Source organism: Pristiophorus japonicus, chromosome 5 (assembly GCF_044704955.1).
Source record: "Pristiophorus japonicus isolate sPriJap1 chromosome 5, sPriJap1.hap1, whole genome shotgun sequence".
NCBI lineage: Eukaryota > Metazoa > Chordata > Chondrichthyes > Pristiophoridae > Pristiophorus > Pristiophorus japonicus.
The window spans coordinates 99,448,221-99,474,734 of record NC_091981.1 but is presented as its reverse complement, the minus strand read 5'-3'; the positions used below and the strand labels follow the sequence as shown (position 1 = coordinate 99,474,734).

The window sequence follows — 26,514 nt, the reverse complement described above, 5'->3', positions numbered from 1 at the left end:
GAGACTTTTTCATACTTGCCATTTGGCCATGAAACCATACGTCGCAAACTTTTGACTGTAGAGACCCCAACCTTGAATAAGGCCATAGCAATAGTCCAGGCGTTCATTGCCACGAGTGACATTACGAAGCAAATCTCTCAGCACACAAGTGCTGCTACAAGTACTGTGAACAAAGTGATGTTTTTGAATCGTAACGTACAGGGCAGGTCAAACATACCTGCAGCTACACGTCCGCAGATGTCTGAGTCGACCGTGGAGGGTGATGAATGCAAGGCCATTAACACCTTGTTGGCGCTGCGGGGGAGATCATCATTTCCATTCATGCCGATTTAAAGGGTATGTTTGCAAGGGCTGTGGAACAATGGGACACCTCCAATGAGTGTGCAGGTGAGCTGAAAATCCTGTTAAACCTGCAAACCACCCTGTTGCAGAGGAGGACAGATCCACGGAGGACCACAATAAACCAGAGCCTCAGACCAAGGAGGCAGAGGTATATAGGGTGCACACATTCACCACAAATTGTTCCCTGATAATGCTGAATGTTGAACTAAATGGACTCCCGGTGTCAATAAAGCTGGACATGGACGCGAGTCAGTCCATCATGGGCAAAAAGACTTTCGAAGGAAGATTGCGGTGCAACAAGGCCTCAAGGCCAGTCTTAACTCCAGTTCGCACGAAACTAAGAACTTACACAAAAGAACCGATTCCTGTAATCGGCAGTGCCACTGTAGAGGTCTCCTACGATGGAGTGGTGCACAAGCTACCACTCTGGGTGGTACCGGGCGATGGTCCCACGCTGCTCAGCAGGAGCTGGCTGGGAAAGATACGCTGGAACTGGGACGATGTCTGAGCGCTATCGCCCACTGATGACACTTCGTGTGCCCAGGTCTTAAACAAATTTCCTTCGTTCTTCAAACCAGGCATCGGGAAATTCCAAGGAGCAAAAGTGCAGATCCACCTAATTCCGGGGGTGTGACCCATCCATCACAAGATGAGAGCAGTACCATAAATGATGAGAGAAAGGGTAGAGATCAAGCTAGACCGGCTGCAAAGAGAGGATATCATTTCACCGATCGAGTTCAACGAGTGGGCCAGTCCTATCGTCCCAGTCCTCAAGGGAGACGACATCATCAGAATCTGTGGCGATTACAAAGTAACGATCAATCATTTCTCCCTGCAGGACCAATACCCACTAGCGAAGACCAACAACCACTGGCGGGAGGAAAGACGTTCATGAAGCTGGATCTGACTTCAGTCTACATGACACAGGAACTGGAGGAATTATCGAAGGCCCTCACCTGCATCAACATGCAAAAGGTCCTTTTGTTTATAACAGATACCCGTTTGGAATCCGATCAGCAGCGGCGATATGCCAGAGAAACATGGAAAGCTTACTGAAGTCGGTCCCGCACACCGTGGTCTTCCAGGATAACATCTTGGTCACAGGTCGGAACACAGTCGAGCAGCTGCAGCACCTGGAGGAGGTTCTTAGTCGACTCAACCGCGTGGGGCTCAGGTTAAAATGCTCGAAGTGCATTTTCCTGGCGCCTGAAGTGGAGTTCCTGGGAAGGAGGATTTCGGCTGACGACATCAGGCTCACCAATGCAAAGATGGAGGCAATCGAGAACACACTAAGGCCACAGAACGTGATGGAGCTGCGGTCATTTCTCGGACTCCTGAACTACTTTGGTAACTTCTTACCGTGTCTCAGCACACTGTTAGAACCACTACATGTCTTACTATGAAAAGAGGACGAATGGGTTTGGGGCAAAAGCCAAGAAAATGCCTTTGTAAAAGCGAGAAAATTGTTATGCTCAAACAAATTGCTTGTGTTGTATGATCCATGTAAGCGTTTGGTACTAGCATGTGATGCATCATATGGCGTTGGGTGTGTATTGCAACAAGCTAATGATTTCAGGAAACTGCAACCGATTGCTTATGCATCCAGGAGTCTGTCTAAGGCTGAGAGAGCCTACAGCATGATTGAGAAAGAAGCGTTAGCGTGTGTCTATGGGGTAAAGAAAATGTATCAATACCTGTTTGGGCTAAAATTCGAATTGGAAACTGACCATAAGCCACTTATATCCCTGTTTTCCGAGAGTAAAGAGATAAATACCAATGCATCGGCCCGCATCCAGAGATGGGCGCTCACGTTCACATACAACTACGCCATCTGCCACAGGCCAGCACAGAAAACTGCGCCGATGGTCTCAGTAGGCTGCCATTGCCCATCACAGGGGTGAAAATGGCACAGCCCGCAGATCTAGCCATGGTTATGGAAGCTTTTGAGAGTGAGCAATCACCCGTCACTGCCCGGCAGATCAAAACCTGGACAAGCCAGGACCCCTTATTGGCCCCAAGTTTCGCCATGATTTGCTCCTGATTTTTAGGAGCAACTGGTGTAGAACGGAGTATCTTAGAAATCGGAATTCTCGACATTTAGTTTGCTCCAGTTAGAACAGTTTCACTTTGGAACAGAATTTTTTTTTCAAAAGGGGGCATGTCCGGCCACTTACGCCTGTTTTCAAAGTTTCGTCAAAGGAGAAGGGGGAGGGAGGCTGAACGGGCCGGGCCTGGCCGGGCCTGAGACTTCGGGCAGGGCCCATGACTTCGGGCAGGGCCCGTCGCCAGCACCAGATTTACAGGTAGGTGGCGTTGGGTCGGGTCGGGATCGCGGGTCGGGTCGGGGAGAGCGCGGGTCGGGGTCGAGGGCGTGGGTCAGGGTCTGGGGGGTGGTGGGAGGGAGGTCGGTTTGGTTCGGGTTGGGGGGAGGGAGGGAGAGGGAGGTCAGGTCGGGGGGAGGGAGGTCAGGTCGGGTCCAGTCGGGGCGTGGGGGTGGGAAGCAGGAGTCGGGTCGAGGTCGGTGTCGGTGTCGGGTCCGGTCCGGAGGCGGGGGCGGGGGGGGGGGGGGGGAGTGGGAGTCAGGTCGGGTCCAGTCCAGGGGCGGGGGGGGGAGGGGGAAGTGGGAGTCGGTGTCGGTGTCGGGTCCGGTCCAGAGGCGGGGGCGGGGGGGGGGGGGGAGTGGGAGTCGGGTCGGGTCCAGTCCAGGGGCGGGGGGGGGAGGGGGAAGTGGGAGTCGGTGTCGGTGTCGGGTCCGGTCCAGAGGCGGGGGCGGGGGGGGGGGGGGAGTGGGAGTCGGGTCGGGTCCAGTCCAGGGGCGGGGGGGGGAGGGGGAAGTGGGAGTCGGTGTCGGTGTCGGGTCCGGTCCGGAGGCAGGGGCGGGAAGCGGGAGTTGAGTCGGGTCGGGAGGAAGCAGAAGCTGGGTGTGGGAGGAGCCTTATTCACGCAGCCCCAGTGAGGCCATTGGGCCAGGGCTAGGGGCTGCGTGCTTCGGCCCCTCCCACACAGTTTAGGGCGCCTGGAGCTACTGCACATGCGCACCCACTGTAGAGTGCATGTGCAGAGGTCCCGGCACTGTTTTCAGCGCAGGGACCTGGCTCCGCCCCCTACAGCTCCTGCTGTGCTGCGCCGAGGGCCAGAGGACCTGCAGGGAGCCGGAGAATCTGGAAGTTTTTTTTAGGCGCACTTTGTGGCGCGAGAAACGGGCATCCAGGTCGGGACTGCGCCGTTCTAGGCGCGGCTCGAAACTTGGGCCCATTATCTCTAGTCAAAAGCTGTGTGCTTCACGGGAGCTGGTCCAGTGTTCCAGTGGAAATGCAGGAAGAGATAAAGCCATTCCAGCAGCGCAAAGATGAAATGTCTATACAAGCAGACTGCCTTCTGTGGGGTAATCGGGTAGTGGTTCCCAAGAAGGGCAGAGACACCTTCATCAATGACCTCCACAGTATCCACCTAGGCATCGTAATGATGAAAGCGATAGCCAGATCCCATGTGTGGTGGCCCAGTATCGATGTGGACTTAGAGTCCTGCGTTCACCGATGTAATACATGCTCGCAGTTAAGCAGGGAGGCGCCGCTAAGTTTATGGTCTTGGCCCTCCAAACCGTGGTCTCGGGTGCACGTTGACTATGCAGGCCCGTTCTTGGGTTAAATGTTCCTTGTGGTTGTAGACGTATATTCCAAGTGGATTGAATGAGAGATAATGTCGGCTAGCACGTCCGCTGCCACTACTGAAAACCTGCGGGCCATGTTTGCCACTCACGGTTTACCTGATATCCTGGTGAGCGACAACGGGCCATGTTTTACCAGTGCTGAGTTCAAAGAATTCATAACCCGCAACGGGATCAAACAGCTGCCCTGTTTAAACCAGCGTCCAATGGTCAGGCAGAGAGAGCCGTGCAAACCATCAAGCAAGGCTTGAAGAGGGTAACTGAAGGCTCACTGCAGACTCGCCTATCCCGAGTCCTGCTTAGCTACCGCACGAGACCCCAGTCACTCACTGGGACCCCACCTGTTGAACTGCTCATGAAAAGAGCACTTAAGACAAGGCTCTCATTAGTTCACCCTGATCTGCATGAACAGGTAGAGAGCAGGTGGCTTCAACAAGGTACATACCATGATAGCACAAATGTGTCACATGAGATTGAAATCAATGATCCTGTATTTGTATTGAATTATGGACAAGGTCCCAATTGGCTTCCCGGAACTGTCATGGCCAAGGAGGGGAACAGGGTGTTACGGGTCAAACTTTCAAATGGACTCATTGACTGAAAACACTTGGACCAAATCAAACTCAGATTTACGGACTATCTTGAGCAACCCACCTTAGATCCTACCTCCTTTAATCCCCCAACATACACACCAGTGGCAACCTGCATCACGGTTGACCATGAAGCAGAACCCATCATCCACAGCAGCCCAGCAGGACCCAACAAATGATTCAACAATACCAGCTTTCACACCGAGACGTCAACCAGGGCAAGAAGGGCTGTTACTTTGAGCTCAGTGTTCAGTCTGACTCTTTCTCCATACAAAACACTTACCTGCGCTGATTTCTTAAATCTCCGCAAAGGTTTTCTGTGTGGCCACACACGCTGGCCTAAGTTAGTTTGGAGCAACTATTAGCTGTCCAAACTGGCTTAAATAGTGAAAACAGGTGTAGGTGGCTGGTAACGCCCCCTTTTGGGGAAAAAAAAACTAAACTTAAAAAAAATCCTAACTAACTCACTTACACTGGCGCAAATTAAAGGTGCAGAATGGGGATTTTTTAAGATACTCCAGAAAAATCAAGTTGCTCCAAAAAAAACTGAGCAACTCCTGGGCAAATTTGGGCCCCCTCTTTTGAGAGCACAGAGTGAGTAAGGATCCTGTCAGATTGTGACTAATGTACTGACATTATCTGCAACTATCATCAATTGAAGAAAATATCTGGATAAATTGTTTTTCCAGCACACTGTAACACATGAAATGTGCATTACTTTTAATGTGTTTGGTTTTGGAAAATTGTTTCAGTCCAGATTATCTGGACAAATTGGCTGTACTATAAATGGAGTGCAATTTATTCCTTTCACTTAGAAAGAGAATTTCAGTGTCAAGTCCCTTCTGATATATTGCACACACTTATTACTATCTTTATCAGTCTTTAGGTTTTTAGTTTTGCTATGTTTCAACAATATGTTGATTGTATTTCCTTTTTACTACGAAAAATTAATCAACATATAATTCAATGCACAAAATAATATGCAACACATATGTCTGGAAATTCCAGAGAGATTCTGCCAACCCACCCTTTGTAAACCCGGCAGAAGATCATTGGAAACGCTGGTGAAACAGCATCAACACTCTTTTTGTGCAAGGTTTCTGCTGAAGGTACGGTGGGGATCAGGAGAACCCTGTGGAATTCTATGGAGTTCTGGTTATGACATGACAAATAAGCATGAGAGAGAACAAAATGGATGTCCACTGCGTTCCTTCATCATGAATGTCCCCTTGCCAGACTAAGACTAAACAATTGTTGAGTAAGGGGAACTTTAATTATATCTGTTCAAGCTGCAGCTGACCAGAAAATATTTAATACTGACACTTATTCCAAAAAGTAGAAATATTTTCTGTTCCCCAACACCAGCATCCTTCACCACATTAAGCATGAAAATTACATCAGTGTTTTCTTACCTCATCCATAAGATCTTGCCCCTTATCCCTAAAATGTACAACTCCTTCATTAGATTCTGTACATGTCATGCCACTATGCTCAAATAATATATTACAGGTTTCCACAAATTGCTAAATAAGCCACTGCACAAACAAAGAAATATATTATTTTATTGAGAAACTGTGTTGCTCATCACCAATCAACACTTGAAAGTGTTGGCGAGAAGTAGCTCCATTTTCAATGTAATGCTTGTCCAAGCAGCATATTTGTAACCTAACCTTTGATTTAAGTGATTGTTTTATAGGAGTGAAAATTTGTAAAATGATCCCTTTTGTTTTCATAGAGAAATCCCAGCAATTGGTAAATTGCACTGTACCTCACGTCAAAATCACCACCACTACCCTACATCTGAGTGTAGTATGAATAATAGTTACAAGAGTTGACATTTTAAAGCTTTACTGATGTTGATGTGCATGACTCAGGTGAGGAAATGACCTCAGTTAGTTTTGTAGCATCTGAGGTTCTTGCTAATTGATGTTTCAATAGAATTCTGTTGTGCCAATACAAAGAACACTAGTCGCACATTGATGATGGAAGATTTCCGCAACACACTAAATGCAACAAAATCATAAACCCATTTCGAAATAACACGTTTATAATTTTGTTACACATGGCGCACAGAGAAAATCTTTCCCCATAATTGACTCATTATTGGTGTTTGCACCGCTGAATAAAAGAACATTTTTAAGGCATTGATGTTATTTACTGTTTAGTCATACAGCATTGCTACTGACGCACTAAAAATAATTACAGTTCAGCTCTGATCGGTAATGCTGATTCAGCCCCCTCTTTTGAGTTTGGTGATTTGTCATAGTCTTTTCCCTTAATGATGTAAAATTAAAATATTTTAAAATCACCAGAAATTGTTAGGGATAAAAGGATATTTCATCATTCTTTGAACAGTTTAATTCATGAATGGGTTAACTGATATCAGTATTTCTCTAAGTATTAGCAGTGTTTTTCCCATCAAAAGTCTGAGTATCAACATAGTTACCACAAGTGACTGCTCACATGATGAGGCCTGTGAATAGCAATGACAGTCATACATTGGTTCAATCAGCAAAGTGAAAGAGATAACCATTAAGGGCACTTTGCAATTGATATTTAAACTCCAAAAGCCTCATGCAACAATCAATTTTTTGCTCAGACTTGCATCTGTAAAGTGTCAAAGTCAGGCTGTAAGACACTGAATGAGATAAATATTGCATTTCTGAACAGGTACGAGTACAATTTACAATCATTATAGTATAGGACAAGTAATAATTTCACCTCAAACAATCTTTGATCGGCATCATCAAATGTTTTTCTATCCAGCCTGTTAAGTATCTGAGCAACTCCTATAGCAGAAAAAATATTCAACTGTAATTATTTCTAAGAATTGAAGAATTTTCACCCTTTGATTTCCTTTTATAGCTGGTAAAGCTCATTACTTTACTGCATTGATACTGATTATAACTAGTTTGTTCCCTATCATTGTAGAGTAGGTGAAAGAAATAACAAATATAATAATCTATTTTGAATATTACAATACAAAAATATATTAGACACAATCAACCAATTTTATATAGATGATTACCCACACTAATCAATAACTAATAAAATATTAATTTCTGGAGCAAATGTAGTCAAAATGTAGCAACATTACAAAGCCTTCAGGCTCTTTTAATATCAACTCCACACAATATTTCAGAGTTCTTAGGCTCTGTGACTTGTTAATGCTCTGTTCTTAATGCACAATTGATCCTGATCTGGCTCATCTTGCTTGGCAATAAGCATAGGCATGCGCTTGGGACAATGTTACTTTGAATTTGCATATTGATTCAGAGGTTCAAACATTTTGATCATCTAAAATTTAATACTGAGGTTTGTGTTTGAGCAATCGAATAGTCACCCCTCCCCACATGATCTTAGACCTAATTGGTTTCTAACTTTGGTTTAACACTAATTCTTCCGAACTCAGAAGAAGACCTATTGTCCGGAACTCAAAATGAGCTAGAAGTAGTGCCTGCACTCCAGCACAAACTGTCAGGTTAACTGCAATGGTAAGGAAAATACTGCTGTCCTTTAAAGGAGCAATACCATTCCAAAGGCTAGGGTGAAAGGGTGGGCAACTTTGATGATAACATTAAAAAACATTGATATTACCAGTAGTGATAGTGCTACTCAACATAAAACATTAAATATTTTTGCATTGGTCATTATTCAAAAAGTGCAGACTTCACAGAAACTTCAGGAAATCCAGACTTGCAAACTAGATGTTCCTATTAACAATTTTTCAAGTTATCCTGCTGTGATACATTTGTGTGCATATTTTATTGACTGCCCATTTTATGTATGTGTGATTCCACTTGTATGATGTACATCCAAGCAGCCAATAATCAGTGTTAAAAGTCTCTCTCCATTTCAGTAGTGATGTGAAAAATAATTCACAGTATTAAATTACATTACCACATTTAGAAAAAGATGAGTTGCCTATACATATGGAACTAGAAGATGTTATTTATGATGGGGATTCTAAGCAAAGCCATCAGTTTATTCAAAGATGCTGATGTCAATTTCAGCACTCCGCTTCAATCAACTAAATCTGCACCAACCAAATCTGGCATCTTCCTGGTCTGAATAGTTGAGCTACTTGCCAGATAAAGCCACCAGGACAGCCAGATCCCCCTCCTTCCCCCACCCCAAATTAGAAGAGCAGCTAGTTGGCTCTAAACAACATCCAGAAGTAATCTTCTTGTGCAGAAATGGAAAAAAAAGTGAACAAAGAGAATTGCATCATGTTTAAAGTCCTGCTTAAATGTGCAGTTTTGCAGTGTGTGCAGCATCTAATAGAAAGCTACAGTTACGGACACTATTCAGATTGGCCCCAGTTTCACGGGTGCACGCGCTGAGGAGGAAATCGGCATGAAAACCATTTTTTTGTGGATAAAAACATTGTTAAATTTATATTGGTGTCTCCACTCACCAATGATCTGATGATTACTGTTCCAGATGGGAACACACTGCACTGAGCGTATGTGAAAACCAGACATCTGGTCTGCCTGAAAAGTAAATAGACAGTGAAAAGACGAGCATCATTAACATTTTAGTTTTTCCAGAACATGAAAGACATTATCTTTAAGACAAAATTCATTCTATAGTAATGTTGTATGATTATTTTAAAGTTTTGATCACTGCAAAGACAGTTAACTCTTCCTTTTCCCCTCCTAGTAGAAGAGGATAAATTTTGTGGCTGAGCCTAAATAAGTATAGCCACTGTCTGGCAATCAGGTCATAATAATACTTGCATTGATATAGTGCCCATCATATCAAAACACTTCAAAGCATGATGAATTATTTTCAAGTGCATTAACTGCTATTGTGTAGGCAAATAAGGCAGCTCCATAGCCTAAGGGACTGCCCATTTAAAAGAGAGATGAGGAAACATTTCTTCTCAGAGGATTGTAAATCTGTGGAATTTGCTGCCTCAGAGAGCTGTGGAAGCTGGGACATTGAATAAATTTAAGACAGAAATGGACAGTTTCTTGAACGATAAGGGGTTATGGGGAACGGGCAGGGAAGTGGAGCTGAGTCCATAATCAGGTCAGCCATGATATTGAATGGCGGAGCAGGCTCGAGGGGCCGTATGGCCTACTCCTGTTCCTATTTCTTATTTTCTTATCACCAAGTTGCGCAAACAGCAATGTGATGAATATATTTTGGTGGTATTGGCTAACACACAAATGTTAGCCAGGACAGTTCTCTGCTCTTTTTCAAATGGTGCCATGTAATCTTTAATGTCCACCTGGATACTATCACGATGGACAGGAACTCGGGTTTAATATCTATTCGAAAAGGCAGGACTTCTGACAATGCAGATACTCCATGCAGTGTCAGCCTAGGTTATGAGTTCAAATCCTGGTGGAGGAGGCATGAACCAAGACCTTCTGGTCCAGAGGCAACATATATTACAAATTGAACCAAACTGACACTGTTTGTAATACACATTAAAAATTGAAGCAGGAAGATTAATGTTTTGATTCACTCATAGGGAATTATTTTAAATCTGAAATAAAGTTTGGCATTGCAAACATGTTTGATTCTTACTAAAATGCATTGACTTTTTACAAATTATTTCCTATTTTTTTCTGAATCTATTTATGTCCCTATTTCCCAACTATTTTTTCATCCCTTTCACTTACTACCCCCTGTGGTTGGGAGGGCCTCAGCTATATAAACGAGTTCAACAGATCATTTGATACAGTAATTATACTGTTGGCAATTACACTGTAAATTAGCCCGTTTCAAATCCCAATCGTGCTTGCATTTGATTTTCAAATATGCAAAATGTGGTTATTCCAAAGTAGAAGAATAAATTAGGCAACTCACCAAGAAAAGCTGGGAAAATTTTAAGATCTACCAGGGAGCTCATCAAGGCTCATCCCTCTCTCCCATTAGACTGAAAGGAAGTTGGACAGACATTCATCATTCCCCTAAAGCAAAACTAAACCTGAACCTTGATCTACGCCCCCCCCCCACCCATCCCCACACCTACTAAATCCCCAATATGTGAATAAAAGTATGACTTATTTCTTCTATCTAACACACAATAGACACTATTGCTATCATTAAAATCAACCTGCGAAGAAACTTTTGCTACAACTTAGAAAATAACATTGCAGGCACAGGTGAAGTCAGGACTGAAAAATTGTCCTTCCTCAGATCTGCATCACCACTTTTTTTAATAGACTATTTTTGGAATCAGAACTGGTCCAAATTGGGTTACTGTTCAAACACCTTTAAATATCTCTTTTTTTGGCGCAGTAATGGCTGGTGTTAGAATTTGTGGCTGGTGCTCATAATCTCAGCCTAGGCACACAAGCAGGAAAAAGCTTACATTTATATATCACCTCATCACATCTCTCAAAAATGTCCCAAAGCATTTAGTGTAAAATTAACTTCTTTGAAGTGTAGTCACTGTTGTGATGTAGGTAAACCCAGCAGACATTTTGCATAGAATAATGTCGCACAAACAGTAATGAAATGAACAAATAGTTCATCTATTGTATTAGTTGAAGAAACAGTGTTGGCCAGGACATCACCTTCAGATAGTGTTGCAAGATCGCGAACATCCATCTGAAATGCTAAGAGATGCCTTGGTTTACCTTTTTGATTCAACAGTAGCACCTCTAACAATGCAGAACTCCTTTAGTGCTCATTCTAATATTTAAATAGGCGACCCGCCTCCTGAGAGTGGGCGCCCCCTGTCCCCCACTTAGAACTGGGATTGGGCAAGTTGGAGGCAGGGTCTGGTCAGGATTCAGACAATTAACACTTTTTAACATACCACCTAACACAAACCCACCTGTTTCTTTGGATTAAAATTCCCCCAATGTTGTTGTTCCTCCCTCCCTTGTTGAGATGGCAATTTTTCTTTAATGCAGAACCATAAAAGATCCTTCTCCGATTTATTTTTATTTTTTCAGCAATCTAAACAAACAACTCCCTCCCATTCAAACGTTCGCTACCATATCTCATGGATGTGATAAAATTAGACCATGGTAGAGCCCAAGAGATTGAAGCCGGGTGACCTACCATATAGCAAAATTACAGATCCCAAATAAAGACTCTAGCTGTGCCATCTGCATTGCAGTACACAATTAAAGACTTTAAAGATATGTTACCAATAGACCATAGAATGAAATCACATTCTCAAATATCACACCTGTCAGCCCTTGCATTCCTGTGATTTTATTAGAGGGTAAATAACCATGTAGAAAATTAGACTTTTTTTTTGTTGAAGGACAAATTTAAGGGGGGATAATTTTCTAAGTACATGGGGAGTCTGACAAGAAATCATGAATGTGATGCCTGCGATTTTCCGATCGTGGCAGAGACTGACAAAGCTCCTCTCGCCAGTCTGCATTTAATACATTACCCCCTTTGTGTAGACCATATATTCTTTGTATATGTTGGTATGCTAGCTTGTATACCAACTATATCACTTGCCTCTTTGGCCAAATTAGTTGCTTTTTTCTCTAATAAATATATTAATTTTTGATGTTTATGTAGAGCGCCCTGGTTGTGGTTCGGCATTTCTTTATGACTGAACTACTAGTGCTGTCTGTATGGCTTTAATCACAGACGGAGCAGCTGCTTTAATATTGCATAGATTTTTCTTCATTTGTAGCAGTCAAGTCTCAGAAGGGTTGTAAAACCTGGCACCAGGATTTCGAGCAGGAATTGGGATACATCTACTGACATCTCTCTTTTTAATCACTGCTGCATCTCCTGCAATTGCGGAAGCAGTGATCTGATCGATGTGGCATCACTATAAATTATACTCTGATCTCTCACTGTGTTCAGAATGGGTGTTCAGCTGTGCACTAAATAAATGTGAACATCTGAAAGTAAGCCTTTGAACCTTGGATTCTGGAAAACCTTTGTTACTATGGTGATCTTTTTTTCTAGTTCTTTCCGGGTACAAATTGTTCTGCACATAATAAAACAACGTGTCAAATACATTTACTTGTGCACGATACCTCAGTGCTGAGCATCTGGGAGAAGCTTTCAGTGCGCATTGATTCATTATAAGGAGAGATTCATTCTGTAGCTATTAATTTCTAGATTTACAGTGGCACTCTGACTGACTCGGGTTCTGCAGCTTTTACAGTGATGCATATATCTGAACTTTGAAATTCAGCTATGCAGGGAATGCTGACTTTGTGTCATCACACTGCCATCTTTTGTTGCCTGGACACATGCAGCCAAGATCATAAGCTGATTCTAGTAGCAGACCAGGCCATATTCAGGCTACCACTGAATATCATTCTGATTTAAGAAAGAAATACAAATTAAATAATGGACTTGAAAATTGCACTGCAAGCAGGTTAATGCACCTGTGTTGCTCTTGTGTCACATTCACCAGAAATTTTCTTAGGAGTTCTCCCGATTTGCTGCCATAGCCTTGGCGATAGACCAGCAGCAAGTCAGTCTATGCTGTCTATCCGGGGTTTCTGCTGATCTTCCACCGAAGTTATGACAGCCAATCAAGAGAGCCCCCCCACCCCCCCAGGATATTCCCAGCAATTGTTTATGGAACTCATAATGAGTCAGAATTTGCTGAAAAAATTAGGTGTGAATGGTGCATGCTGTTATTAATGAGCAAATCAACCAGCAACTTATGTTGAGGAAGAGATACCCTGTGAATTGTGAATCGCCACAAGTTGCTGGACAACTTACACTGCTCCACCGTTAGCTTCGCGAAAATGCATCTCAATTTAACAGCCCCATAATTTTCATGATGTTGCTGCATTTGCACATTAATTCTTCATTAAACTTGGCACAAAAAGTTAAGTCTAGTAACTAATAGCGTAAGTACCATTTTAACGATGTGACAATTGTTCATGACTGTCAATGAACCTCTCTGAACCAGAAAAAGAACAATTTAAAAGTGTGGAGTCTCATTCATTCTGTTAGTGAATTATTGGCGATTTTAAAAATGTTAAATTTTTAATTTTTAATTCTTTTCTTACTTGTCCTTTCTCTTTTTTCTCTCTCTTAATCCAATCTTTCTTTCCCTCTCTCTCTTTCTCTTTCTGTACCTGATTTGACATTGAATTAGCTCACTCTAATTCACTCACCTTCTCAGTCTGCCCTCTGTTTATTTCTAAATCCTTAATCTCATTGGTTAAGGGGATACACTGATGGTCCTGTTGATCACCAAAGTCCGAGATGCCCTGTTGCCCTTGCAGCACCGTTATCAGCTTGCACTCCTAGCAACATATAGGGCGAAACAAATTGGTGCTGAAGGGTGTAGGAAAAAGTCTAACTAACTGGGCACGCCTTGAGGTACCCCGCTCCATTAAATTCTGCCCCAACATCATAGCCTTAAATGACAAAAGAAAAACAGCTAGGTTTATTGTAGCTGAAATTTGGTTACCATTCAGAAGCTCACTACTAGCTTACAAATCCATGTTACACACTAATCTAAATAGTTGAAACATTGGGGTAGAAATTGGGGTAGCATGCGCTGAAAACCGGGTTTTCCGATCTGTCAAGCTGGAGCATGACCGATCGTAGACATCTCTGGAGCAAGGATAGTTGTACAGGCAAGATTGCGGGATTTACCCATATCTTGCCTGGAAAATGACCTCAAAAATCTTGCGCCTGAAAAAGCAGGCGCATAGCCTACTTTTACAGGCGTAAGAATTTAAAACCTATAAAAAACAAGATGAATATAAAATTTTTTAAAACATATTTATGTTAAAACCCTGCCCACTCAGGTAATGTTAGTTTAAATCCGAACCTTAACTTTTTTAAAAAATTGCCAATTTTTTTTCTTGAATAGAAATTAAAGTTGTTATACATGTTTTTTAGTGTATTGTGTGAGGTGTTTTTAAATGTTTTATGTGGTTTTTGTGCATTTTGGGATTTTTCGCATTCATTGTAATAGGAGATTCGTAAGTTACATAGAAACATAGAAATGTAGAAAATAGGTGCAGGAGTAGGCCATTCGGCCCTTCTAGCCTGCACCGCCATTCAATGAGTTCATGGCTGAACATGCAACTTCAGTACCCCATTCCTGCTTTCTCGCCATACCCCTTGACCCCCCTAGTAGTAAGGACTACATCTAACTTCTTTTTGAATATATTTAGTGAATTGGCCTCAACAACTTTCTGTGGTAGAGAATTCCACAGGTTCACCACTCTCTGGGTGAAGAAGTTTCTCCTCATCTCGGTCCTAAATGGCTTACCCCTTATCCTTAGACTGTGACCCCTGGTTCTGGACTTCCCCAACATTGGGAACATTCTTCCTGCATCTAACCTGTCTAAACCCATCATAATTTTAAACGTTTCTATGAGGTCCTCTCTCATTCTTCTGAACTCCAGTGAATACAAGCCCAGTTGATCCAGTCTTTCTTGATAGGTCAGTCCCGCCATCCCGGGAATCAGTCTGGTGAACCTTCGCTGCACTCCCTCAATAGCAAGAATGTCCTTCCTCAGGTTAGGAGACCAAAACTGTACACAATACTCCAGGTGTGGCCTCACCAAGGCCCTGTACAACTGTAGCAACACCTCCCTGCCCCTGTACTCAAATCCCCTCGCTATGAAGGCCAACATGCCATTTGCTTTCTTAACCGCCTGCTGTAACTGCATGCCAATCTTCAATGACTGATGTATCATGACACCCAGGTCTCGTTGCACCTCCCCTTTTCCTAATCTGTCATCATTCAGATAATAGTCTGTCTCTCCGTTTTTACCACCAAAGTGGATAACCTCACATTTATCCACATTATACTTCATCTGCCATGCATTTGCCCACTCACCTAACCTATCCAAGTCACTCTGCAGCCTCATTGCATCCTCCTCGCAGCTCACACTGCCACCCAACTTAGTGTCATCCGCAAATTTGGAGATATTACATTTAATCCCCTCATCTAAATCATTAATGTACAGTGTAAACAGCTGGGGCCCCAGCACAGAACTTGCGGTACCCCACTAGTCACTGCCTGCCATTCTGAAAAGTACACATTTACTCCTACTCTTTGCTTCCTGTCTGACAACAGTTCTCAATCCATGTCAGCACACTACCCCCAATCCCATGTGCTTTAACTTTGCACATTAATCTCTTGTGTGATACCTTGTCGAAAGCCTTCTGAAAGTCCAAATATACCACATCAACTGGTTCTCCCTTGTCCACTCTACTGGAAACATCCTCAAAAAATTCCAGAAGATTTGTCAAGCATGATTTCCCTTTCACAAATCCATGCTGACTTGGACCTATCATGTCACCTCTTTCCAAATGCGCTGCTATGGCATCCTTAATAATTGATTCCATCATTTTACCCACTACCGATGTCAGGCTGACCGGTCTATAATTCCCTGTTTTCTCTCTCCCTCCTTTTTTAAAAAGTGGGGTTACATTGGCTACCCTCCACTCGATAGGAACTGATCCAGAGTCAATGGAATGTTGGAAAATGACTGTCAATGCATCCGCTATTTCCAAGGCCACCTCCTTAAGTACTCTGGGATGCAGTCCATCAGGCCCATCAATTTCCCCAACACAATTTCCCGACTAATAAGGATTTCCCTCAGTTCCTCCTCCTTACTAGACCCTCTGACCCCTTTTATATCCGGAAGGTTGTTTGTGTCCTCCTAAGTGAATACCGAACCAAAGTACTTGTTCAATTGGTCCGCCATTTCTTTGTTCCCCGTTATGACTTCCCCTGATTCTGACTGCAGGGGACCTACGTTTGTCTTTACTAACCTTTTTCTCTTTACATATCTATAGAAACTTTTGCAATCCGTCTTAATGTTCCCTGCAAGCTTCTTCTCGTACTCCATTTTCCCTGCCCTAATCAAACCCTTTGTCCTCCTCTGCTGAGTTCTAAATTTCTCCCAGTCCCCAGGTTCGCTGCTATTTCTGGCCAATTTGTATGCCACTTCCTTGACTTTAATACTATCCCTGATTTCCTTTGATAGCCACGGTTGAGCCACCTTCCCATTTTTATTTTTACACCAGACAGGAATGTACAATTGTTGTAGTTCATCCATGCGGTCTCTAAATGTCTGCCATTGCCCATCCACAGTCAACCCCTTAAGTATCATTCGCCAATCTATCCTAGCCAATTCACGCCTCATACCTTCAAAGTTAGCCTTCTTTAATTTCTGGACCATGGTCTCTGAATTAACTGTTTCATTCTCCATCCTAATGCAGAATTCCACCATATTATGGTCACTCTTCCCCAAGGGGCCTCGCACAACGAGATTGGTAATTAATCCTGTCTCATTACACAACACCCAGTCTAAGATGGCCTCCCCCCTAGTTGGTTCCTCGACATATTGGTCTAGAAAACCATCTCTTCTGCACTCCAGGAAATCCTCCTCCACCGTATTGCTTCCAGTTTGGTTAGCCCAATCTATGTGCATATTAAAGTCACCCATTATAACTGCTGCATCTTTATTGCATGCACCCCTAATTTCCTGTTTGATGCCCTCCCCAACATCACTACTACTGTTTGGAGGTCTGTACACAACTCACACTAATGTTTTTTGCCCTTTGGTGTTCTGCAGCTCTACCCATATAGATTCCACATCATCCAAGCTAATGTCCTTCCTAACTATTGCATTAATCTCCTCTTTAACCAGCAATGCTACTCCACCTCCTTTTCCTTTTATTCTATCCTTCCTGAATGTTGAATACCCCTAGATGTTGAGTTCCCAGCCTTGATCATCCTGGAGCCATGTCTCTGTAATCCCAATCACATCATATTTGTTAACATCTATTTGCACAGTTAATTCATCCACCTTATTATGGATACTCCTTGCATTAAGACACAAAGCCTTCAGGCTTGTTTTTTTAACACCCTTTGTCCTTTTAGAATTTTGCTGTACAGTGGCCCTTTTTGTTCTTTGCCTTGGGTTTCTCTGCCCTCCACTTTTCCTCATCTCCTTTCTGTCTTTTGCTTTTGTCTCTTTTTGTTTCCCTCTGTCTCCCTGCATTGGTTCCCATCCCCCTGCCATATTACTTTAACTCCTCCCCAACAGCACTAGCAAACACTCCCCCTAGGACATTGGTTCCGGTCCTGCCCAGGTGCAGACCGTCCGGTTTGTACTGGTCCCACCTCCCCCAGAACCGGTTCCAATGCCCCAGGAATTTGAATCCCTCCCTGCTGCACCACTGCTCAAGCCACGTATTCATCTGCGCTATCCTGCGATTCCTACTCTGACTAGCACGTGGCACTGGTAGCAATCCCGAAATTGCTACTTTTGAGGTCCTACTTTTTAATTTAGCTCCTAGCTCCTTAAATTTGTTTCGTAGGACCTCATCCCTTTTTTTACCTATGTCGTTGGTACCAATGTGCACCACGACAACTGGCTGTTCTCTCTCCCTTTTTAGAATGTCCTGCACCCGCTCCGAGACATCCTTGACCCTTGCACCAGGGAGGCAACATACCATCCTGGCGTCTCGGTTGCGGCCGCAGAAACGCCTATCTATTCCCCTTACAATTGAATCCCCTATCACTATCGCTCTCCCACTCTTTTTCCTGCCCTCCTGTGCAACAGAGCCAGCCATGGTGCCATGAACTTGGCTGCTGCTGCCCTCCCCTGATGAGTCATCCCCCCCAACAGTACCCAAAGCGGTGTATCTGTTTTGCAGGGGGATGACCACAGGGGACCCCTGCACTACCTTCCTTACACTGCTCTTCCTGCTGGTCTTCCATTCCCTATCTGGCCGTGGACCCTTTCCCTGAGGTACAACCAACTCGCTACACGTGCTACTCATGTCATTCTCAGCATCGTGGATGCTCCAGAGTGAATCCACCCTCAGCTCCAACTCCACAATGCGATCCGTCAGGAGCTGGAGGCGGATACACTTCCCGCACACGTAGTCGTCAGGAACACTGGTGTCGTCCCTGAGTTCCCACATGGTACAGGAGGAGCATAACACGTGACTGAGCTGTCCTGCCATGACTTAACCCTTAGATAAGCAACAGCAATGCTAAAGTTTACTCACTGTTAGAGAAGAGAAAAAAGAAAAACTACTCACCAATCACCAGCCAATCACTTACCCCCTTGGCTGTGACGTCACCTTTCTGTTTCTTTTTTGCCTTCTCCCTGTAGCTGCACAAGTACGCCTTTTATAGGCCTCTCCACGCACCTCCGACGCTGCTCCCGACTGCCGCCGACGCTCCTATTACAATGAATGAATAAATACTTACCTGTGATTGGGTGTCCAGGCACAAGTGACTCCTGCGCACGTCCCTACGAGCACGCGCTGGGAGAGGAGGCCTGTGGATCGTGATTTTGAGCGAGCGCAGCAGCTTCAGGTAAGTGCGCATTTTATGTCTATTATTTAGTGCTTTGCCCACGGGAAGGCCTCGAGAGGAATTTCTGCCCCATTGTTTTTACTTTGCTGTCGGAATGAATGAGGTGCTTGTGGATCGCGTGGGGAGCTCGGACGTTGAAGTGGCGCATCTTGCAATGGCTTTTTAACAAAGCTACTTCAATTGAATCAGACTTCTGGATTTTCCGACCAATTAACTGGAGCGGGTCTGATGGCGTCACAGATGACTTGACTTCAGCTAAGCTATTTGAAGGAGCAATGCACAGATGACAGTTAAAGGTTGATGGAGGTGTATGAGAAGTTGTTGTGGAAGACCGGCAGTGACAAGTGCAATGGCAGAGTGGCAGTAGTGGCAGAAATGCTATCCTCCTGAGAGAGGGCAGCAAATTCCTGCTCCACTGACTCACTGCCACTCCCCAGCGGCAGCACCTCAGCATTCCGAGCAGTCAGAGCTTGCGTGGCATCAAACTGAGACTATGAGAACAGTTTGAGATTGGATGCCACCGAGAATAGACTGCATTAGAGCACTAAAAGGTTGTGTTGGTTCTGCCTGTGCTGCAATGGAAGCTGCCAGTTTGCCCATTCCATGCAGCATCAGGTCTGGGTTGCCGTGATCTCTCTCTGGGAGTCTACCATCCTTTGCAGACTGGAAAGGATAGGCTCTATGGTGTGCGCAGAGCCTTGTACAATGTTGGAGGCAGACTCCTCCACGCTCCTTACCATTGCCGAGCAACTCTCGGGCGTCCTTGCCATTGCACATATCATCTCCGTGTGTATGCCCATCACCCTTCTTCTAAACGCCTCGCAATTGAGGTCCTCATCTGAGTCCTGTGCAGCAGAACTCACACGTAAGTTGGCCCCCGGGCTACCCTTTCCCCCTGGTCTTGCTGCAGCCCACTCACCCCAGGTGCATCAAACTGTGCATATCCCACTTCTGCACTAGCCTCTAAAGAACATGTAGTGCCAGTATCTGAGCTGGTGCCTGCGGGTGAGACATGCAGTGACGCGATGTGATGTTCCTCCTCCTCCTCCTTCTCCCGCCTCGCTCATTATCTGAAAGCATAAAGGCACAAGAGTCAGATTCAGGTGAGGGGAGGGGGGGCAGGAAGGGAGAAAAGCATGCATACAGCATGATTAGCTGGAAAGTGTGAAACACTTGTGGGGTGAAGGGGAAATGGGATGTGAGAAGGAGTAGTAGGGATGAACATACCGTTATCCCCAAGGGGGTCAATGTCGCTAGAGGCGAGGGCCTCCTGCCACTTCCTGACAGCAGCCTGCCACTGGGCCAATGCTTCATAGGAGCACTAGAGTAGGCAAAGGCATAGTAATGACAAGCATTAAGGGATTGTACAAGGGTGAATAATTAATATTGTTGTTGTAAATATGTGTTCACTGATTTTTGATGTATTAATTCAGTTTGGTTCTTTTGTGTTGTTTCATTTCAGCTTTGCGCTATGATATGGCCTGCGACGGGGATGTGGTGAGCAACGGGGAGCTGGGGTTTAATTCGATCCAACCGTAATCTGATAGTGTAATCACATACTGCCTTTCCAAAAGGCCGATTGAGTCGCTCACCCCTCGCTCGCTCGCCCCTCGCTCCACATCTTCCTCTTCCGCTCATCCTCTTCCTCCTCCTCCTCCCTTTCTCTCTCCCTCCTGAAATGCTTCCGCACTCCCTGGTGGCAAGGGCTGGGCCCTCATGATGGCCAAGTTGTGGAGCATGCAGTAGACCGCCACGAAATGGGACACCCACTCAGCCGAGTACTGTCAGGCTCCTTCCAAGCAGTCAAGACAGTGGAACCATTGCTTCAGTTGCCCGATGGTCTGCTCAATGATATTCCTGGTGATAGCATAGCTCTCATTCTATGAGTGCTAGGTAGGAGGGTTGGGGTTGCGGAGGGGCGTCATGAGCCAACTGGCAAAGCGGATACCCCTTGTCTCCGAGCAGCCAGCCCCGAGCTTGACGTGGTGGCTGGACGAGTCCTGGTACAGGATGAAGGCATTGTGGCTGCTGCAAGTATAGCGGGTATTGACAGTGAGGATTCGCTGTCTGTGGTCGCACCCAAACTGTACATTAAGCGGTTACGGAAGATCTCAGAATTGTTATGCAGTGTCTGCAAAGACACGCTGGTGCAATCAATGGCGCCCTACACCATGGGGAAACCCGCTATCCTGGCAAAACCACATGCACGGTCTTCCTGCTTCTCTCATGATGGGGAAGGAAATGTAATCCCTTCTACTGTAGAGCGTCTCTGTGACCTCCCGGATGCAGTGATGGATGGCGAACTGAGAGATGTTAGCTATGTCTCCTGTTGCAGAATGGAATGATCCTCTGGTGAAGAAATTGAGGGCGACGGTGACCTTGACTGCCACTGAGTGAGCCGTGCTCTGTGAAGCGGAGCCTTCTAATATGCTGCTCCTCATTTAATTGGAGGTAGGAGAGGTGCTCTCTGAATACCCTCAGAGATTAAGGCCTCCTGTTGAGAGCCCTGGTGTCCCTCCTCCTCCCTCTGGGCACAGGTTCCAGTTTTCTCGCTGCCTCCGCACCCTCTGCCGGAGAGCCTGGAGTACGAGGTCGACTGCCAGTACAGCCCCCATTAATATAACCAAGTCTAGTAGTTTGATTCTTTTGAAGAATAAATGTAGCTACTTTTTAGTTGCCACAATACTGCTGATACAAAATAACCTTGAAATTACTGAATGAAACTGTTAGAGAATGTGAAACTGACAAGAGACCACTGAAATTGCACTAACCTGACAGCTGCAAGTCATTACTGATGATCCATTTATTTAATGTGCCTGGAGCCAGCTTCCTGGTGTTCACAACAGTTCTCCCTGTCTCTGTTTACTCCAGGCACTAAGGTAGGTGGCAGCAATCAATTTCCCAAATCGGTCGGTCAGTGACGGTTGCACACTCACTGACGTCCTGATCCACCTGCTGTTGACGTTTCTGCCGATAACTGCTACCGGTGGTGATTTGAGGGGAGGTGGGGGGAGGGAGGGATTTGGTGCATGGCACTGGATTTGCCTCGCCCTAGCGATAATGCTCTAGCGCCCCTTTAGCTCCAGCAGATGGCGGTTATGGAAACAATGGACAGCTGAAATTTGTCATTCATGTCAATGAATTGGGATTCAGCAGCAGAGGGACTTTGATTAAACATGCAACAAAATAATTGTTGTAAAACAATTGATAATGAACATAAATATTATGTGTCCCTCTCAGCACGCCTACTCATAATATGCAGGTTAAACAGCATCTCAATGTATACACGTAAGATAAAATATAGAAATAAATGTAATGGAATAAATTTTAATATTTAAGCAATTTGTTAAACTAAAGACATGGGGGAAATTCTCCTCCATGATTTGCCCAAAAGTGGTGGAAAATTTGGGCGGTGAAGACTACTTCTGTCTCACCGCTTCAACCAAGATTTCACTCCCCACACTGTGGCTTGCTCTTTCCCTGTCTTCCATGTGCAAGTGGTGCTGGGGGAATGTTGATCAAGTCCCTGGCAAATTCTCCTTTGTTCTGCCCCACTTACTGCTACTTGCTGTGATTATCATGTGGAAGCTGCTAGTAGGTTGGGAAAGCATCAGTAAAAGCCCAGTTTTCCCCATTGGAGCGAGAGGGTATTGTAGTGGCCAGCTCGCCCTCCAGCCAGCCCCAGAGACATACCTGCTGAAGGCTTTGATCTCAACTGAGGGCTTTAGTGGGAGCCCTCCTTTTTGATCTTTGGATGATGCTTCTGTGAACAGATGAAATTTATGGGGAAAAAAAGACCAACTGTTCCATCAAGCCTGCCCCACTCCATGATGGTTGGAGCATCATGACTAAACAGGTCCTTCCTCACCTCTCTCCCATGCAGCCATGTAATTTCCTGGGAGAGGCAATGAAAAAATACTCCAACATTTCTCTCTGACCCCCTCAGGCGTCTGCCCCTTTATCATCCCTCGCCACCGCCTCTGGTGCTGTAGCAGCATTCTCAAGGCAAAGGATTCTTTGCCTTTGCACTGGCACATTCCCTCTTGATAGTGGAAATCCCGCTGGGAAGCTGCCATGCTAGACAATGAACCTGACCCAAGAAAATGGGTGAGGAGATGTGGTGCATATGAGAGGCAGGTGGAAGTCCCGTCCCTTTGGATCTTCATTTTGAGAATTTCCCCTCACCCCTCCCCCCCTCCCCCCCCATATTATCTATTTACAAAATTTACAAGAAAGAGTTACTTACAGGATTTTGGGAGGAACTGACATAAAGAGGATCACCCACGAGGTCATATTCTGGAGTGTCACGTAAGCTCCAGTGGTTGTGGCTTATTATCCCAACAATCCCTGCAGAGAACTCATAACAACTAGGTTCCAGAACTCTAAGAAGGAAGTTTGTTGATTTATGTGGGTTGCTGATTAACCATAGTACCAATCTTCTCCACCCACTGTTCCCAGATAAATTGCATAAAGTTGACCAATTGTTGTCATGTCGTTGAACAGTTGAGCAAAACCAAACTGAACAGCTTCAAAATTATTTTGATTTCTACGAGATTTTCAGCTGCAGACTCTGGGCAGCAGAGTGGTACAAGGTCTGCATCTCTTGAATCTGTTGCTATGTTTTTCTCACTGGAGTCTCTGGCACTATGCAGAAGTGACCCTAAGGGAAATTCTCCCAAAGGTATGGTGTCATCTTGCCACTCAATTCAACAGAATTTCTCTTTGATTCTGGATCAGTAACCATGGTCTGGTTTTCTTTCTTTTCCCTCATTACCACTGTGACATGATCTTCCCTCTGTGATGATGATTAGGCCATATGATTCAGAAAGTTTGGAAGTGGATGAGTCACTTGTAAGGATATGAAATGTTGATCTATTCATTTACAACTGGACTCTGCAGGTGCAGATTCATAAGTCACGATTGCTTCATAGGATATAGAGAGACTTGCATTTATATAGTGCCTTTCACAACCTCAGGATGTCCCAGAGTGTTTTACAGCCAATTAAGTACTTTTGAAGTGTAGTCACTGTTGTAATGTAGGAAACGTGGCAGCCAATTAGTGCCAAGCAAGGCCCCACAAACAGCAATGTGATAATGACCAGATTATCTGTTTTAGTGATGTTGATATTGGATTAGTAATTATTTATAATACTTAATCTATTGCCAAAGACTATGGACAATGAACATTGTAGATATGATTTTACAGGCTTTATATCCTGTTATTCACAGTTGGTCAAATAATATGTTGTTTTTAACATTTTTAAGAAGAAAATTATTTACCAAAATGTGAGTATTTTGAAGAGTTCTTATACTCGACAAGAAGATTCAACAGCAACTTTTCTCTTCCTACATTTTTTTGAGAGCTTTTGTTTTGCTATTTGGTTGGTGACATTTTCTTTAGCCACCTTTCTCCTGACTGCTTTTGAGGATATTTGGGAGATTTTGCCGCCTTTGATTTTTAGGGTAAGCTTCGTCAATTATTAGCTTCGCTGCCAATAATGGGTGCAAAGCAATGGAGGAATTCTTTAACAGGAATCTCAGCTAGAGTAGCAGTTGAGGCCCAACAATTGGGTTCAGTGCCTCAGGGTTGGAGAAGCGGGAAATCAGCCAGGGTTCCCAGTCCTGATCAGCACCCATTGACTCCTACTGCAAATTGCATACGTTTGAATGTATGTGAGAGCAGGAGAGGGCTTGGCTGCAATGTCCTCACCAATCAAATAGCCTGCAGAAATCAGACCTTAAATGGGGCACATCTCTGACAGGGCTGGACTTCTATTGCTCCAGAGACGCCCCATCCCTGAACTGCAGCCATATTTTTGGTCCCAGAATCATTAACATATGGGAGGCGGGCTTCTTGACCTCACCTGAGGAGCCACGCCATAATAAGGCTGCAGAGCTGCTCCAGTAGTGAGAAAAAGAGTTGGCCAGTGAGCTGCCTGATCTTAGCATTATTTTGAAACTGGAAGTTTTGATTTGAACTAATGGGACCGATACAATGTGCACAGCAGTGCTCTGTTTTTTTTTTGCACAGGTTGCTCCACTCTTTTTGGCTGGTAGTCCCCTCCAGCAACATCTGAATGTTGGATGTCAAAGCTTAAGAGGCGGCTTCTGTATTTAGCATTTGCATGCACCCGCCAACATATAGACAGACACTGTTTCCCCCAAAAAGACCGGCCACTGGAAAACAGGGAGGCAAGGATGATGTGAAGCATGTCGCAGAATTGCTTTCTACCTTTGCCTTCCCCCAGATCCTCTGAATAATTGAAGGTGGGAGAGGTGGGGTGAGGGTGGGGGGGTGGAAAGAGATGAAAAGCTTAAGCTTCACACTAGAATGAAGACATCTATCAGAGCCTTTGGTACCATTCTGCAGTGGGGCCTAATGCCTTGAGAGCAGAGTGGAGGAAATTCCCAACAAAACAAAATAATCTCTGGTTTAACACATGATTGTTGCATCTGCAGTTTACCTTCTGCATACAAGAGAGAACAGGGGTAAATGTCCATGGGGATTCTCCGGCTCATTCGATGTCACTTTGGCAGAAATGCCATGGACACCCCAGAAAAATGGTGTAAAAAATAATTTGGGCCATTTTTCCATGGTTTAAGAGTCTCTTCTACCAAAGTTATGATGGGCGAGCAAAAGAATGTTCATGAAAGTTCACCCTCAATATTCCAGATGATAGCTCTATCTGGCAGAAAGTTCCACAGGTAGAAGTATTGTGGGAAATTTTGCTGCTAGTATTCTGTGTTGATCTTTTGAATTTAATATAGAAGGCTGAAGTATATGTAGAACAGTAGTTTAGTTTCTCTTATACAGTATATGTAGAATTCTGTCTGCCGACTCTTCTGATGCTCCTCCACTCAAAATCTAACCGAGGAATGACAGCCTAAGGGCATATCTCAATGCTAGTGGGCTGTGGTCCACAGGTCTGCATGGCCTTGAACTATAACAAGCTCAAGGGCACAAGTTGTATTCTTTTCTGAAGCCTATCAAAAAGGACTGGTTTCAACACCATATATATTTAGGCTTCATAGAATACTGAAGTTGTTTACAGTGATGTGAAAGGCTCAGTTTTCTTAAGCCACTCATCTATCGGTCGTCTTGACCACTTATTTACAAACCATATATAGCAGAGTAAAGTGAGCAGCATTTTGGTTCATAGAAACATAGAAACATAGAAAATAGGTGCAGGAGTAGGCCATTCGGCCCTTCTAGCCTGCACCGCCATTCAATGAGTTCATGGCTGAACATGCAACTTCAGTACCCCATTCCTGCTTTCTCACCATACCCCTTGATTAAAATTACCACCATGCTACCGTTGCTCAACTGCTACCCACCTTCCACTGATCTTTACAATTAAGTTATTGATTTGGAAAAAAGAACAATAGGGAACCACATCCTGGTGCAAATCCCTGTTCAGAACTTTCCTATAGGCTTTAGGATTTGTATTAGAAGCATAAAGTGGGAAAAATTGTTTTGATACAAAGTGTTATTAGGATATGGAATGTTTTACAGGTGGCCTTTGAAACAAGGCCAATTATGGCCAAAGAACAGGTAAATGAGATTCGAGTGGACAGCTCCAATTTCATGTTGGCAACGACAAAGGCACGATTTGCCAAGATGAGCTCATTCTGTGCCAAAACCTCGATGATTG

The 26,514-nt window shown here is 44.4% G+C and overlaps 1 protein-coding gene across 1 annotated transcript in view; it reads right to left on the bottom strand.

The window, feature by feature from the left end:
- The window catches only part of pde11al (phosphodiesterase 11a, like), a 461,489-nt gene that overhangs the window by 164,089 nt on the left and 270,886 nt on the right, over window positions 1-26,514 (bottom strand). The window contains exons 7-8 of the mRNA XM_070879912.1: window positions 9,017-9,092; window positions 7,321-7,388 (exon numbers count right to left, since the gene is read on the bottom strand). Of these exons, the coding sequence (XP_070736013.1) occupies window positions 7,321-7,388; window positions 9,017-9,092 (144 nt within the window). The remainder of the gene's footprint in view (window positions 1-7,320; window positions 7,389-9,016; window positions 9,093-26,514) is intronic.